Here is a 15,308-nt window from a genome sequence, read left to right on the forward strand (position 1 = left end):
ATTTATACAGATTGTATACTCATTTATAGGTGCATATATGTATTTGAACAAAATTTTCATGAAATAAATTGATTTTGATTCAGATTACTCTTGAACAAGTGTAGCTCCTTAGTAAGTATTTGATTGGTTACAATCTTTTTCCAATTAATAGATAACTGTATTGTATTCGAGTCTTGGCCTACGTAAAATTTGGGTTTTACTGTTGCAAGTTGATTTTACCTAGCAAAACATGGTATGAAATAAATTAAAGGTGGATCTTTTCTCTACTCAGCTATTTTCAGGCTTGTTTTAAAAAAAAAAATCTTTCAAAATTTGAAATTCGTTAAAGCTCAAATATAAATACACTGCTCTCAATTTTCTTATAAAAATTCTCCTTACAATTTTAAACTGCATAAATATCATAATTATAGGCTTATATATAGTAGTAAACTAATGATAGATACCAGGATAAAGATGTAATTTGAGTATCCAATGAAATAAAAGATAATCTAACATAAATACCAAACTGACAGAAATATTTCCCTGAATTAATACCCATAAATGTTGAATCTATGAAATCACTACATTTTTACAGTAAGATATAAACTGATCTTTGAACTATAAAAACTGTACCTGTAAAGTAGAGCTAAACCCTTGTTTGTGCCCACTGTAAAATAGCCACTATTTCTGGAGAAGTCCACACACAAAGGGATGCGTAATTTAGCATCCAGTCTATCAGGAAAGTTGGAGAACACTGTCTGTGAAGGCACATGCACCTGCAATACAATTTATAATCTATGTGTACAACCATTTATTTGTGTTGATGTAAACAAGATATTTCCTGAAAAAAAGAGCACGGCAGTTTAATACAACTGTAATTTATAATTTTAAACCATGTATACACATATTATGTGTATACATGGTATAGGCACTTATTTGTGTTTGTGTCAATATATTTCAGAAAAAGGGAGCACTGCAATTTCATATGACTTACAATTATTCGTCATTTCAAAGCCTTGTACAGAAGATATGCAGTATTATCATTGGTTTTGCTTATTGTTAAAGGCTGTTGGGTGACCTTACCTTACTTATGTATATGTCATTTGGTCACTTGTATAGTGTTGTTTCAATTTCAATCAAACCACACCTTCTTATTGTTGTATTGATTTTGTATAATAAAACTAATGTCCAAAAGTACCTTAACAAAACATAAAGCCTTATAGGGTTAATTTAACTCATAATGATCCTATTGGTATCATAAAATCAATGGTAAAATAAACATATAGCCTCATTGTGGACATCTTATTTTGAACGGCACCATCAAATGAATTCCAATGATATAAAGGAGTAGGGGCATTAAGGCCTATTTTTGGCCCAAGAAAATAAAATGTTTGATAACCATTTCAAATTGGCACATAATGTTTAGAAATGCATTGGGTCAAGAAAGATAAATGAAAAACAAAGATTTTTATCTGATGACGTCACAATTACGTCATTATATGTACTGTTTTCACAAAAACGATGAAAAAATACAGAATTTATGCAGTTTTCTATCTTTATTTCCGTTGTGGAAACATCCTGCGCAGCCAAGAAACAACAAAATAATTTAACAGAAGCTATATTATAACTATTGGCATAATCTCACAAAATATAAAGTTGTTTCTTGGGTGCGCACATACTTTTTCAATCTAAAATATACTTAAGATTTGATGAAAAAAACAAGGAAAATCACGAAATTTAACATAATATGCAAATTAAGTCATGATTTGTTGCCATGGTAACTTGTTCGATGTCAAATTTGTTTTGTTTTTCTTAGTACCTTATACCTTAGTCAAGTTTTCAGTTATTTAAGAATATGTATGATAACTTTTTAATTTGCAGTAATTTTTGGGCCAAATAAGGGACGTTAATATGACATTCTATCATATTCTGAAAAGAATATCAAAAAAAGTAAAATCACAAAAATACTAAACTCAGAGGAAAATCCAATCGGAAAGTCCATAATCACATGGCAAAATCCAATCACAAAACACATCAAAAACAAATGGACAAGAACTGTCATATTCCTGACTTGGTACAGGCATTTTCAAATGTAGAAAAGGGTGGATTAAACCCGGTTTTAAAGCGATAAACCTCTCACTTTGATGACAGTTTCATCAAATTCCATTATATTTATAATGATTTGTGAACTAAACAGACATAATAAATAAAATAGTCAAAATATGGGTACAGCAGTCATCATCATGTAACAATTTTAAAAGGAACAATTTAACAGATCACAAAAAGCATCTATCTACAAACACATTAATTGATTCGCATGTCGGACGTAAGAAAATTTTATACGTCACATAAATTTGTCGTTAAATGTATATCAAGTTGACAAATTTCCGTACTATAATTGAAAAGCCAGGTTTCATATTGACTGCTGGCTTTTGGATGGATTTCAACTACTCTTGAGCTTTATCAAATTTAAAACTTGACAATTTATGAAAATATTTTATTCACAAAACACATTTTTATCCAACTTTAAAGCACTAAAATAAGGCATATATATTAGATCAAGGAAATTTTGGAAAGATAAAATAAAAATATGTTTTAAATCAATGTCAATATATGTACTGTACCTTGCTTTGATTTATATTATTTCTGTTTATTCTGTTTAGATAAAAAAAAAAAAAAAGGAATCTGTTATATATTATCTACACTGCACTCATTATACTTACTAATTTTACTGCTCTTTCTGCAGAATCTGAACACATAGCTAATATTTCTGATGTTGAATTAAATACTAAGTTCGTACAAGGTGTTGTTAAATTCAATAATGCTTTCAAAGGTTTCGGTGACCTAGATTTAAGACACACTGAAGGTTCGTAAATGTTCACCACACCACTATATGATCCACAAGCTAAAAAGTTATGATCATGAGAAACGGCAATAGACATGCCTTTTGTACATCCATCATCTATAAATCTGTGAATACAATCACGTGTCTTCATGTCCCATATATATACATCACCATCATCTGAAATAGAACCATTAAATATATATAGATACATATCATTTATCATCTTTTCCCATGTGCAGTTGTTATCAATTCATATGTTATTCTTTATTCGAAATTTTATTTATTTCATTAATATTTCACACTAAGACTATTTAGTTACTGATTTGAAATCACTTAAATTCTCCATTCTTAAATTTGCATAATCCTGTTATCATACATGTCATAGTTTTTATTTTCAAACTTTCAAACTGATAGTCAACATTAGGAGGAAAAAAATAAAGCCTCCAAGCTTATAGTTTGGTATGTCAGATATGCCTATCATCTACTTAAGACTTATCAGTGGCACTGTAGTCAAAACATTTAAAAGTCCAAATAAAATACAAAGTTCAAGAGCAGAAAAGGATATATACATGTGAGTAAATGGTTCTTCTTTCTCAGCAAATTTAATATAAAATATGTTAAAACAGAGAACTTAGTAATTCATGGACAAGAAACATTTATAACAACTGAAACTGTGATCTAATGCTCACTGATGATACTCCCTCCCAAATACTTGCCGGTAAACAGGAAGTTGTCAAGTGATGAATATGAAAATGCATCACAGGGTATAGCTGACTTATTATAACCATGAAACAAATTTCAGAATTCCTTGTAATGCATTTCTTGAGAAAAATGTGACAAAAATTTTCAACTTGGATGTCATGTGTAAAATGATGTAAGTGTCCGGTAAACAGGAAGCCATGGAGTGATGAATCTAAAAACACATCACACGGCATAGCTGACATATATAAACCCTGATACCATATTTCAGAAATCGTTGCAATGTAGTTACAGACTGACAGACAGAGGTAAAATAGTATACCCCCACTTATAATTAAGAGTGAGATATGATGAGGAAAAGAAAAGACATGTTTATGAGCGGATACAAGTTTTATTCATATTCTTATTGTAAAGTCTGGTGTGTATGACTGCCTGTGCATAAACTTGAAACATAAAGTTTGTGAAAAGAGGATGTGACAAAACATTACCTCCATATGAATACATTGTACTTCCATCTTGTGAAAAACATACACCACCTACACTACCATTCATCTTCTGTGTAAAGATCCATTCTTTTGACTGAAAATATGAAAACAGAACGTTTATCAAGTTTCTTTTATGGTTTAGCTTAAAATTTGACTATTTTAAAATAATTATCTATAAATGTGCAGATATTTATTTTCTCTTTAATCCTCTGGTCTTTGATTGATAGTTGACAACTAACTACATTTTCTTATTCCATATAAAAAAGTTATCAAAAATAGTATTTTGAATTTAAACTTTTCAGTTTTACTGGTATCCATTCTGCATGTTCTGACTTGTTTGTTATGATATGCAAAACTTGTCTTTGTCTATACTGTGATGGTACACTATTGTTTCAGATAACTTCAAGGTTTTGTACCATTAAAAAGTTTCAGTAGTTGTCTTTTGTTGGTGTGGTAAATAAGTGTTTTTCGTTTATAGTTTTTTATATAGATTAGACCGTTGGTTTTCCCTTTTGAATGGTTTTTCACTAATTTATTTTTATTTTTTTGGGCCCTTTATAGCTTGCTGTTTGGTGTCAGCCAAGGCTCTGTGTTGCAGAATGTACCTTGACCTATAATGGTTTACTTTTATAAATTGTGACTTGAATAGAGAGTTGTCTTATTGGCACTCATACTACATCTTCCTATATCTATTTGGTCTATAAAACGTTTTCTTTATGTATAGGATGATACTCATTACAAGTACAGGTACACAGAAATTTAATATCTAGGTTTATATCAATTAAAAAGTTTTATAAAGAGTATACCTTGGCTGACAATAAGTGGATATTTCCATATGATCCTAGGAAAGCTATAAATCTTCCATCAGGTGACACAACAAATCTTTTCATATTTACTTCTCCTAAACCTAAATGAAAAACAAATTGTACAGATGTTAACCATTATGTATAATCTGTTAATATAATGTCACATAGGAAATACCTATCAGATGTAATAAATATTTTACAGATACAAAATAATAAAGTATTACTCTATAATTTTTGTTTGTTCCAAGTAATTTTCTGGATTTATCTTCATCAGGAATGTTCAAACCAAAAACAATTTGATACATTTCTTTCTTAAAACAGTTTCAAGTTGAGCAATTACTGTAACAACATTTAAAAAAAAATAGATTCTGACGAATTGAAAACTTCTGATTAATTTCTACTGATTAATAACTTACCTTTAACAGGAGGTACACTTATCATCTTCCCAACCATCATGTCATAATAATGAAAACCTTTATGTTTTGACCCCATGATGACCTCCTCTCCATTGGCACTAAAATGAGCTGAGTATATTGGATAATTCTCTAAGAATATACTCTGTATCTTTGGATTATTTTTACCATCAACCTGTAAAATCATAAAGAGTTAATTCATATAAACATTACAGTGATACTCATGTTTGAACTATTTTTCCATGTACCCTAAAGGCATGAGTGCTTAGTTTGGACATTTATTATGTAATTCAACATTACAACAATAGTAAAACCTTACGCGTGACATTTTAATTCAATAGAATTGGTATATAGCAATGGATAAATTGATTTTTCATAATATTATTGCTTTCACCACTTGAATGTTTTTCTTAAGTAGCTTGCTAAAATGTCTGACCAGTTGAGCAGCTTGGTTTGATAAAACAAATTAGATTTGGTCAGAATTTTGAATAAAGTACAATAGTTGGAGAGCAGCACTTACAGTCTGTCACAGTAATGCCCTTCAAATCTTAATTCATTGAGATTTTCATTCTTTACAAACATTTTTACCAAATATCACTGCCATCTAATTTTGCATGGCAATTGTTCACCCTTGCAAAAATTCTTACTCCTAGTTAACCCATATAATTCAGACCACCTTACCATGAGTGTATTATATTGTACTTCTATCACATGACTAATGAGTTCTCTTATAAAGTACCATATTGAAAAGGTTTAACATTTTTGTAATTATAACAACTCACACTTTTAATTCCCAATCAAATAAGGAATTCATGTCAAATGTTATATATACATTGTTTACCAACAATATATTTTCTTTGACAAAGACATTTATATATACTGCTGTAACCAAACATTGGTATAACAATTTAATAAATCAACCCTATGTTTGATATAACAATTTCTCTAATTTTTTTTAATTTCGTCAATTTATCCCTTTCTGCACCCATTGTATAAAAAACAAGAGTGCACACACTGAAATGTCTCGCTTTCTTTACTAATCATTGAAATTATGTTGATAGTCCTAAGAATAAAGCTTTATTACAACTGTCACATAAACTTAACATTAACCAAGATAACTAAACAAAGACCAACGAACCATGAAAATGAGGTCAAGGTCAGATGAACCATGCCAGGCAGACATGTACAGCTAACAAAGCTTCCATACAACAAATATAGTTGACCTATTACTTATAGTTTAAGAAAAATAGACCAAAACACAAAAACTTAACACTGTGCAATGAACCGTGAAAATGAGGTCACGGTCAAATAAAACCTGCATGACTGACATAAAGATCATAAAATATTTCCATACACCAAATATAGTTGACCTATGGCATATAGTATTAGATAAAAAGACCAAAACTCAAAAACTTAACTTTTGACCACTGAACCATGAAAATGAGGTCAGGGTCACTTGACATCTGCCCGCTAGACATGTACACCTTACAATCATTCCATACAACAAATATAGTAGACCTATTGCATATAGTATGAGAAAAACAGACCAAAACACAAAAATTTAACTATAACCACTGAACCATGAAAATGAGGTCAAGGTCAGATGACACCTGCCAGTTGGACATGTACACCTTACAGTCCTTCCATACACCGAATATACTAGCCCTATTGCTTATAGTATCTGAGATATGAACTTGACCACCAAAACTTAACCTTGTTCACTGATCCATGAAATGAGGTCGTGGTCAAGTGAAAACTGTCTGACAAACATGAGGACCTTGCAAGGTATGCACATATCAAATATAGTTATCCTATTACTTATAATAAGAGAGAATTCAACATTACAAAAAAATTTGAACTTTTTTTTCAAGTAGTCACTGAACCATGAAAATGAGGTCAAGGACATTTGACATGTGACTGACGGAAACTTCGTAACATGAAGCATCTATATACAAAGTATGAAGCATCCAGGTCTTCCACCTTCTAAAATATAAAGCTTTTGAGAAGTGAGCTAACGCCGCCGCCGTAGCTGCCGCCGCAGCCGGATCACTATCCCTATGTCGAGCTTTCTGCAACAAAAGTTGCAGGCTCGACAAAAATTAATCAACGTGTGGTTCGTTTGATCTCAGTACTTCATTGTTTAAAATCCGATTATGACGTCGAATTTTCTTGCTTTCCTGTGACTTTCCTATTGGGTCGGCATGAAAAAAGGTGAACATGCCTGATGTCGTCTCATAAAAAGAACACATCTTTTTGCAGATCATTCGAAAAGAAGGAATAAGTTTGCTTGCATATTGTTAGAAAATAAATAGAGAAACAGATTCCACCACCAGATCTCGTGTAATACCATATTTATCCACTCTCGACAGTTAAATTTTAATTATTTAATATGCTCGGGCAAGCCTCACGTTTTAAATTTGAAAATTTAACTGTCTCGGGTGGATAAATATCGTAATACACTCAATGCAGTGGTAGAATCTATATGTATATGCAGTATATCATTTAATTTATAATGTGACAAGGTCATTTAAACATGTTAAAGTATATATCTAATAATAAATTATCTTCTCTAGTTGAAAAATAAATCAAATTTAGTTTTGTTACATGTGTAAATACATGTGTGTTTTATACATGTTATATGCCCTTTGTATGTTTTAAATTTTACTGTTTATTTTATTTCCTCAATATAATCATAAAACAAATGTAACCCTTAGAGGACCCCATCTGACAAAACTTGTGTATAATCTTTTGTAAGTAAATCAATAACCAGGATATGTGATTTATGTTTAAAAATAGCAAAGGGTATTTCCACAATGTGATCGATGTTTAAAAATAGCAAAGGGTATTTCCATAAATGAATGGTTTTCCTATGAAAGCACAATTGGTTTTGTTTCTTATGTCTACAAAATATTTAGAAATAGAAAATGAAATAGGATAAAGGTTTGTAGCATTACCACTTTTCTTAGTTTTTCCCAAATGAAAGTTTTTTAAAATGTTAAATGATTGCATCTTATTTAAATTGAAAGTAGAAATTATCAAATCTTATTTAAAATAGAAGTACAAAATGTACAACGACATTACCTAACAAAATCAATCAGTCTATACAAAAACATCATCTGTTCCTGCTTTTGAAAATGAACCCATGTATTTAGAAACAAGAATGTTTCCACAGTACAGAGATGCCCCACTAACACTATCATTTTCTATGTTCAGTGGACCTTGAAAATGGGGTAAAAACTCTAATTTGGCATTACAAGATCAAACTATAGGGAACAAGTGTACTAAGTTTCAAGTTGAATAAACTTCAACTTCATCAAAAACTACCTTGACCAAAAACTTTAACCTAAATCGAGACAGACCGATGGACGGACAACCGGACCAAAGAAGGAACGGACAAACAGACACACAGACCAGAAGACATAATGCCCCTCTACTTACACAGGTGAAATTTGCTCAGATGAATTTCACATGAATCTCACATGAAATTTACATGAAAAATTTCACGCGAGATTCACCTCAATCAAGCTTATACATGAAACTACATGAAAATTTTCATGTGAATTTCACGTGAATTGAGTATCACGTGAATCTGATGTGAAATTTTTCACATGAATTTTACGCGAAATTTACAACAACAAAAATTGATATTTTTCATGATTTTAATTAAATTTGAAAATTTAGATGTTATTTGAAATACTCTATTTTAAAAATTAACATGAATTTCACATGAAATTTTTTTATGTGATTTTCATTTCACGTATAAGCTCGTTTGAGGTGAAATTTACATGAATTTATATTCACGTGAAATTGATGTGAGTGAAATTTGCCTGTTTAAGTGCACCAATGAAGGATTTGCAGGCACACCAGCAGCTGCCCTTAGTCATGCACTAATATTGTTTTAAAAGTACAGGTACAGAAGGTAAAACATCAATTACAGGTGCAAAGCCGAAATGGCGCCAAATCAATCAAAAAAGAACAGCTGTTTTGTTATAATAAAACACCCATGCAACCACGCATCCCATATTGCTGATAGGACCCGACACAAATATCAATTTCGTGTTTCGGTAGTTAAGCTTGGGATGGTCATTTTAAGATGCATTATTTGAATATAATCAAATATGAAAATTATTCATGTTTATATTGATATATTTATATTTTAATTCTTCTTCAATATATCTAGTTGTTATGACAGATCTACCATCATCAGGGGTCCAACTGTCAATTTTATGTTACATTCTTTAACTTTGATCTACTAAGCATATCTCCAATACTTTTATGTTTGCTATACGCAACTATTGGTGCTGTATTGAATATTTGTACACAGTCTTCGTCGAACTGTAATAAATGCCAGTGTTTCATTATACGTTTCTTTATTTTACGTATATATGGATTATATTTAGTTATTAAAACTAACGGAATACTTTGCTTCTCTTTAGATTTGTTTTGTTGTAATAAATCAGTACGGTCAATTGATAAAGCATCAGTAATACTATCATCTATTTCAGCGTTATCATAACCCCTATCTAATAATTTCACTTTGAAATTAGTTAGATTGTTTATTAATTTGTTATGGTCACTTGTATTTCTAATTTGCCGTATTGCTTCACCTTTAATAAATCCTCTGAATACATGCTGTGAGTGACAGCTATTTCTGTGCAGAAACAGATAAGAATTTGTTTCTTTAAAATGTATTTCAAGGTCAAGGATGCCATATGTTGTAAATCTTTGACCTTTAATTACATCAACATCCAAGAATGACATTTTATCGTTTTTGATTTCATAGGTGAACTTTAATAAGGGGTTATAATCATTTGCTAGACGAAAAAAATCTATAATTTCATCTGATGTTCCATCATATATTATGAATCCATCGTCTCTATATCTTCCATGATAGAATATTTTGTCTTTATATTGAAATGCAGAAATAATTTGATTCATTATTTCAAACATAAGTATGTCACAGATTTCCGGTGAAGGAACTGCACCAATTGCCGTACCTATTACTTGTTTGTAAATTTAACCATCGAATTCAAATACATTGTTTTCTAAAATAATTCTCAACAAATGTATCAATACATTGACTGGCGGAGCATTGACTTTGAAGTTTGATTTGTCAAAACTGTCATATGCTCGTTCAACCGCACCCAATAACGCTTCTTGAGGTAGATTAGTAAACATCTGTGTTATATCATATGAAACCAAAAGGCTGTTTGCCATATGTTTTAATTTCTCAATGATATTAATGAACGATGTAGTATCTTTTATATATGTAGACTGATTTTGAACTATTGGTATAAGAAAATAGTCAACGTAATGACCTATAAGTTCAGTTACAGAACCACACTGTGATATAATTGGTCTGCCAGGTGGAATTATATTTAATTCATTTAATCCATCATGTTGTATTTGTTTAAACGTCTCTGTTTCAAGACGGTGAATTTTTGGGAGAATATAAATTCTCCCTAATCGTGCATCTCTTAATTTTTGACCATTTGTTAAAAATTTAAATGATATTTTGTCGATTATGCCTTGGTCGTATAATGATTTAATATACTCAATGACCTGGATTTTCAGTTCTGCCATGTTAAATGAATCTAATTGGCAGTAATGTTGAGTATTTAGTTGTCTTGTGACTTCTGTTATGTAGTCTAGCCTGTCTAAAATAACACAATTTGAATTTTTATCTGCCTTTTTTATTACTATTGTTTCATCATTTTTCAAATTGCGTAGCGCTATTCTTTCGCCCTTAGTAAGATTGTTTTTTACATTTCTTTCTATTGGTAGAAAAGACAATTCAAGCTTGGTTAAATCTATATAATTTTCCAACGTATGGCACGTAGAGGCAGGTTTATATCCTGTATTGCTACGAAATGGATGAAGGTCAGTTTTTTCTTGACTGAACATATACCGACATCGTAATTTTCTAGCAAATTCATTGTAGTCTTTTAGTATACATATACATTTTTGCATTTTTGCTTGATGGCGTTGGTATAAATTTCAAGCCTTTCGCCAACAGAATATATTCCTGATTTGATAATCTGCGTTTTGATAGATTAATAACATGCTTTTTTGCATGTGCAGTTCTTTGCTGCATATTGTATTTATTCCGTTCTTTTTTATTGTAGAATCGGAATTTTTGCTTTTTAGCATTTCTATTAAAACGACGTGCCATTTTTGAGTTCACATTGGGTGATTCTCTTAGCTACGTGCCTTTGTTGAGCTCACATTGGGTGGCTGAAGAATTTTTAGGTTTACACATGTTATAAACCTTGAAAGAAGATCCGCCCACATTCACGTGGGTTGATAGGCGGGAATAAGATAGCAGTGAGAAATTGTCCGTGTTGATGATGTATAAATGAGTCACATTGTTTTGTGGAACTTTTCAAAGTAAATCATGTCATGAAGTATTTTCAACTCAAGGCTAAAAGATTTGTCCACCGGAACAATAAATTAACACCATATACGTATCCCATCAAACAGGAAATGCGGATCATTCTCAATGCAGAAAACGATTCTCGGTAAGGTGCAGTAGGACAGCCGTCCATGAATACATTTTGTTATAATAAAACACCCATGCAACCACGCATCCCATATTGCTGATAGGACCCGACACAAATATCAATTTCGTGTTTCGGTAGTTAAGCTTGGGATGGTCATTTTAAGATGCATTATTTGAATATAATCAAATATGAAAATTATTCATGTTTATATTTATATTTTAATTCTTCTTCAATATATCTAGTTGTTATGACAGATCTACCATCATCAGGGGTCCAACTGTCAATTTTATGTTACATTCTTTAACTTTGATCTACTAAGCATATCTCCAATACTTTTATGTTTGCTATACGCAACTATTGGTGCTGTATTGAATATTTGTACACAGTCTTCGTCGAACTGTAATAAATGCCAGTGTTTCATTATACGTTTCTTTATTTTACGTATATATGGATTATATTTAGTTATTAAAACTAACGGAATACTTTGCTTCTCTTTAGATTTGTTTTGTTGTAATAAATCAGTACGGTCAATTGATAAAGCATCAGTAATACTATCATAAAATTAACGGTACTAATTTTCTTGCACCAGATGCGCATTTCGACAATATATGTCTCTTCAGTGATGCTCGTGGCCAAAATATTTGAAATCCAAAGCTTATATAAAAGATGAAGAGCTATAATCCAAAAGGTCCAAAAAGTATAGCCAAATCCGTGAAAGAAATCAGAGCTTTGCACGAGGGAGATACATTCCTTAATTTATAATAATTTCTATCATTTTGTAACAGCAAATTTTAATAACAAAAAATCCGTATTTTCATGCCAGTACCGAAGTACTGGCTACTGGGCTGGTGATACCCTCGGGGACTAATAGTCCACCAGCAGAGGCATCGACCCAGTGGTAGTAAATAAAATTAACGGTACTAATTTTCTTGCACCAGATGCGCATTTCGACAATATATGTCTCTTCAGTGATGCTCGTGGCCAAAATATTTGAAATCCAAAGCTTATATAAAAGATGAAGAGCTATAATCCAAAAGGTCCAAAAAGTATAGCCAAATCCGTGAAAGAAATCAGAGCTTTGCACGAGGGAGATACATTCCTTAATTTATAATAATTTCTATCATTTTGTAACAGCAAATTTTAATAACAAAAAATCCGTATTTTCATGCCAGTACCGAAGTACTGGCTACTGGGCTGGTGATACCCTCGGGGACTAATAGTCCACCAGCAGAGGCATCGACCCAGTGGTAGTAAATAAAATTAACGGTACTAATTTTCTTGCACCAGATGCGCATTTCGACAATATATGTCTCTTCAGTGATGCTCGTGGCCAAAATATTTGAAATCCAAAGCTTATATAAAAGATGAAGAGCTATAATCCAAAAGGTCCAAAAAGTATAGCCAAATCCGTGAAAGAAATCAGAGCTTTGCACGAGGGAGATACATTCCTTAATTTATAATAATTTCTATCATTTTGTAACAGCAAATTTTAATAACAAAAAATCCATATTTTCATGCCAGTACCGAAGTACTGGCTACTGGGCTGGTGATACCCTCGGGGACTAATAGTCCACCAGCAGAGGCATCGACCCAGTGGTAGTAAATAAAATTAACGGTACTAATTTTCTTGCACCAGATGCGCATTTCGACAATATATGTCTCTTCAGTGATGCTCGTGGCCAAAATATTTTAAATCCAAAGCTTATATAAAAGATGAAGAGCTATAATCCAAAAGGTCCAAAAAGTATAGCCAAATCCGTGAAAGAAATCAGAGCTTTGCACGAGGGAGATACATTCCTTAATTTATAATAATTTCTATCATTTTGTAACAGCAAATTTTAATAACAAAAAATCCGTATTTTCATGCCAGTACCGAAGTACTGGCTACTGGGCTGGTGATACCCTCGGGGACTAATAGTCCACCAGCAGAGGCATCGACCCAGTGGTAGTAAATAAAATTAACGGTACTAATTTTCTTGCACCAGATGCGCATTTCGACAATATATGTCTCTTCAGTGATGCTCGTGGCCAAAATATTTGAAATCCAAAGCTTATATAAAAGATGAAGAGCTATAATCCAAAAGGTCCAAAAAGTATAGCCAAATCCGTGAAAGAAATCAGAGCTTTGCACGAGGGAGATACATTCCTTAATTTATAATAATTTCTATCATTTTGTAACAGCAAATTTTAATAACAAAAAATCCGTATTTTCATGCCAGTACCGAAGTACTGGCTACTGGGCTGGTGATACCCTCGGGGACTAATAGTCCACCAGCAGAGGCATCGACCCAGTGGTAGTAAATAAAATTAACGGTACTAATTTTCTTGCACCAGATGCGCATTTCGACAATATATGTCTCTTCAGTGATGCTCGTGGCCAAAATATTTGAAATCCAAAGCTTATATAAAAGATGAAGAGCTATAATCCAAAAGGTCCAAAAAGTATAGCCAAATCCGTGAAAGAAATCAGAGCTTTGCACGAGGGAGATACATTCCTTAATTTATAATAATTTCTATCATTTTGTAACAGCAAATTTTAATAACAAAAAATCCGTATTTTCATGCCAGTACCGAAGTACTGGCTACTGGGCTGGTGATACCCTCGGGGACTAATAGTCCACCAGCAGAGGCATCGACCCAGTGGTAGTAAATAAAATTAACGGTACTAATTTTCTTGCACCAGATGCGCATTTCGACAATATATGTCTCTTCAGTGATGCTCGTGGCCAAAATATTTGAAATCCAAAGCTTATATAAAAGATGAAGAGCTATAATCCAAAAGGTCCAAAAAGTATAGCCAAATCCGTGAAAGAAATCAGAGCTTTGCACGAGGGAGATACATTCCTTAATTTATAATAATTTCTATCATTTTGTAACAGCAAATTTTAATAACAAAAAATCCGTATTTTCATGCCAGTACCGAAGTACTGGCTACTGGGCTGGTGATACCCTCGGGGACTAATAGTCCACCAGCAGAGGCATCGACCCAGTGGTAGTAAATAAAATTAACGGTACTAATTTTCTTGCACCAGATGCGCATTTCATCATCTATTTCAGCGTTATCATAACCCCTATCTAATAATTTCACTTTGAAATTAGTTAGATTGTTTATTAATTTGTTATGGTCACTTGTATTTCTAATTTGCCGTATTGCTTCACCTTTAATAAATCCTCTGAATACATGCTGTGAGCAATATGGGATGCGTGGTTGCATGGGTGTTTTATTATAACAAAATTTATCCACTCTCGACAGTTAAATTTTAATTATTTAATATGCTCGGGCAAGCCTCACGTTTTAAATTTGAAAATTTAACTGTCTCGGGTGGATAAATATCGTAATACACTCAATGCAGTGGTAGAATCTATATGTATATGCAGTATATCATTTAATTTATAATGTGACAAGGTCATTTAAACATGTTAAAGTATATATCTAATAATAAATTATCTTCTCTAGTTGAAAAATAAATCAAATTTAGTTTTGTTACATGTGTAAATACATGTGTGTTTTATACATGTTATATGCCCTTTGTATGTTTTAAATTTTACTGTTTATTTTATTTCCTCAATATAATCATAAA

General features: G+C 31.9%; 1 protein-coding gene across 1 annotated transcript in view; it reads right to left on the reverse strand.

Moving 5' to 3' along the window:
- LOC143085110 (U3 small nucleolar RNA-associated protein 18 homolog) overlaps positions 1-15,308 on the reverse strand; it is a 65,405-nt gene that overhangs the window by 840 nt on the left and 49,257 nt on the right. Inside the window, exons 7-11 of the mRNA XM_076261299.1 lie at positions 5,231-5,402; positions 4,815-4,915; positions 4,012-4,102; positions 2,703-3,001; positions 613-755 (exon numbers count right to left, since the gene is read on the reverse strand). Coding sequence (XP_076117414.1) covers positions 613-755; positions 2,703-3,001; positions 4,012-4,102; positions 4,815-4,915; positions 5,231-5,402 — 806 coding nt within the window. The remainder of the gene's footprint in view (positions 1-612; positions 756-2,702; positions 3,002-4,011; positions 4,103-4,814; positions 4,916-5,230; positions 5,403-15,308) is intronic.

Source organism: Mytilus galloprovincialis, chromosome 8 (assembly GCF_965363235.1).
Source record: "Mytilus galloprovincialis chromosome 8, xbMytGall1.hap1.1, whole genome shotgun sequence".
Taxonomy (NCBI): Eukaryota; Metazoa; Mollusca; class Bivalvia; order Mytilida; family Mytilidae; genus Mytilus; species Mytilus galloprovincialis.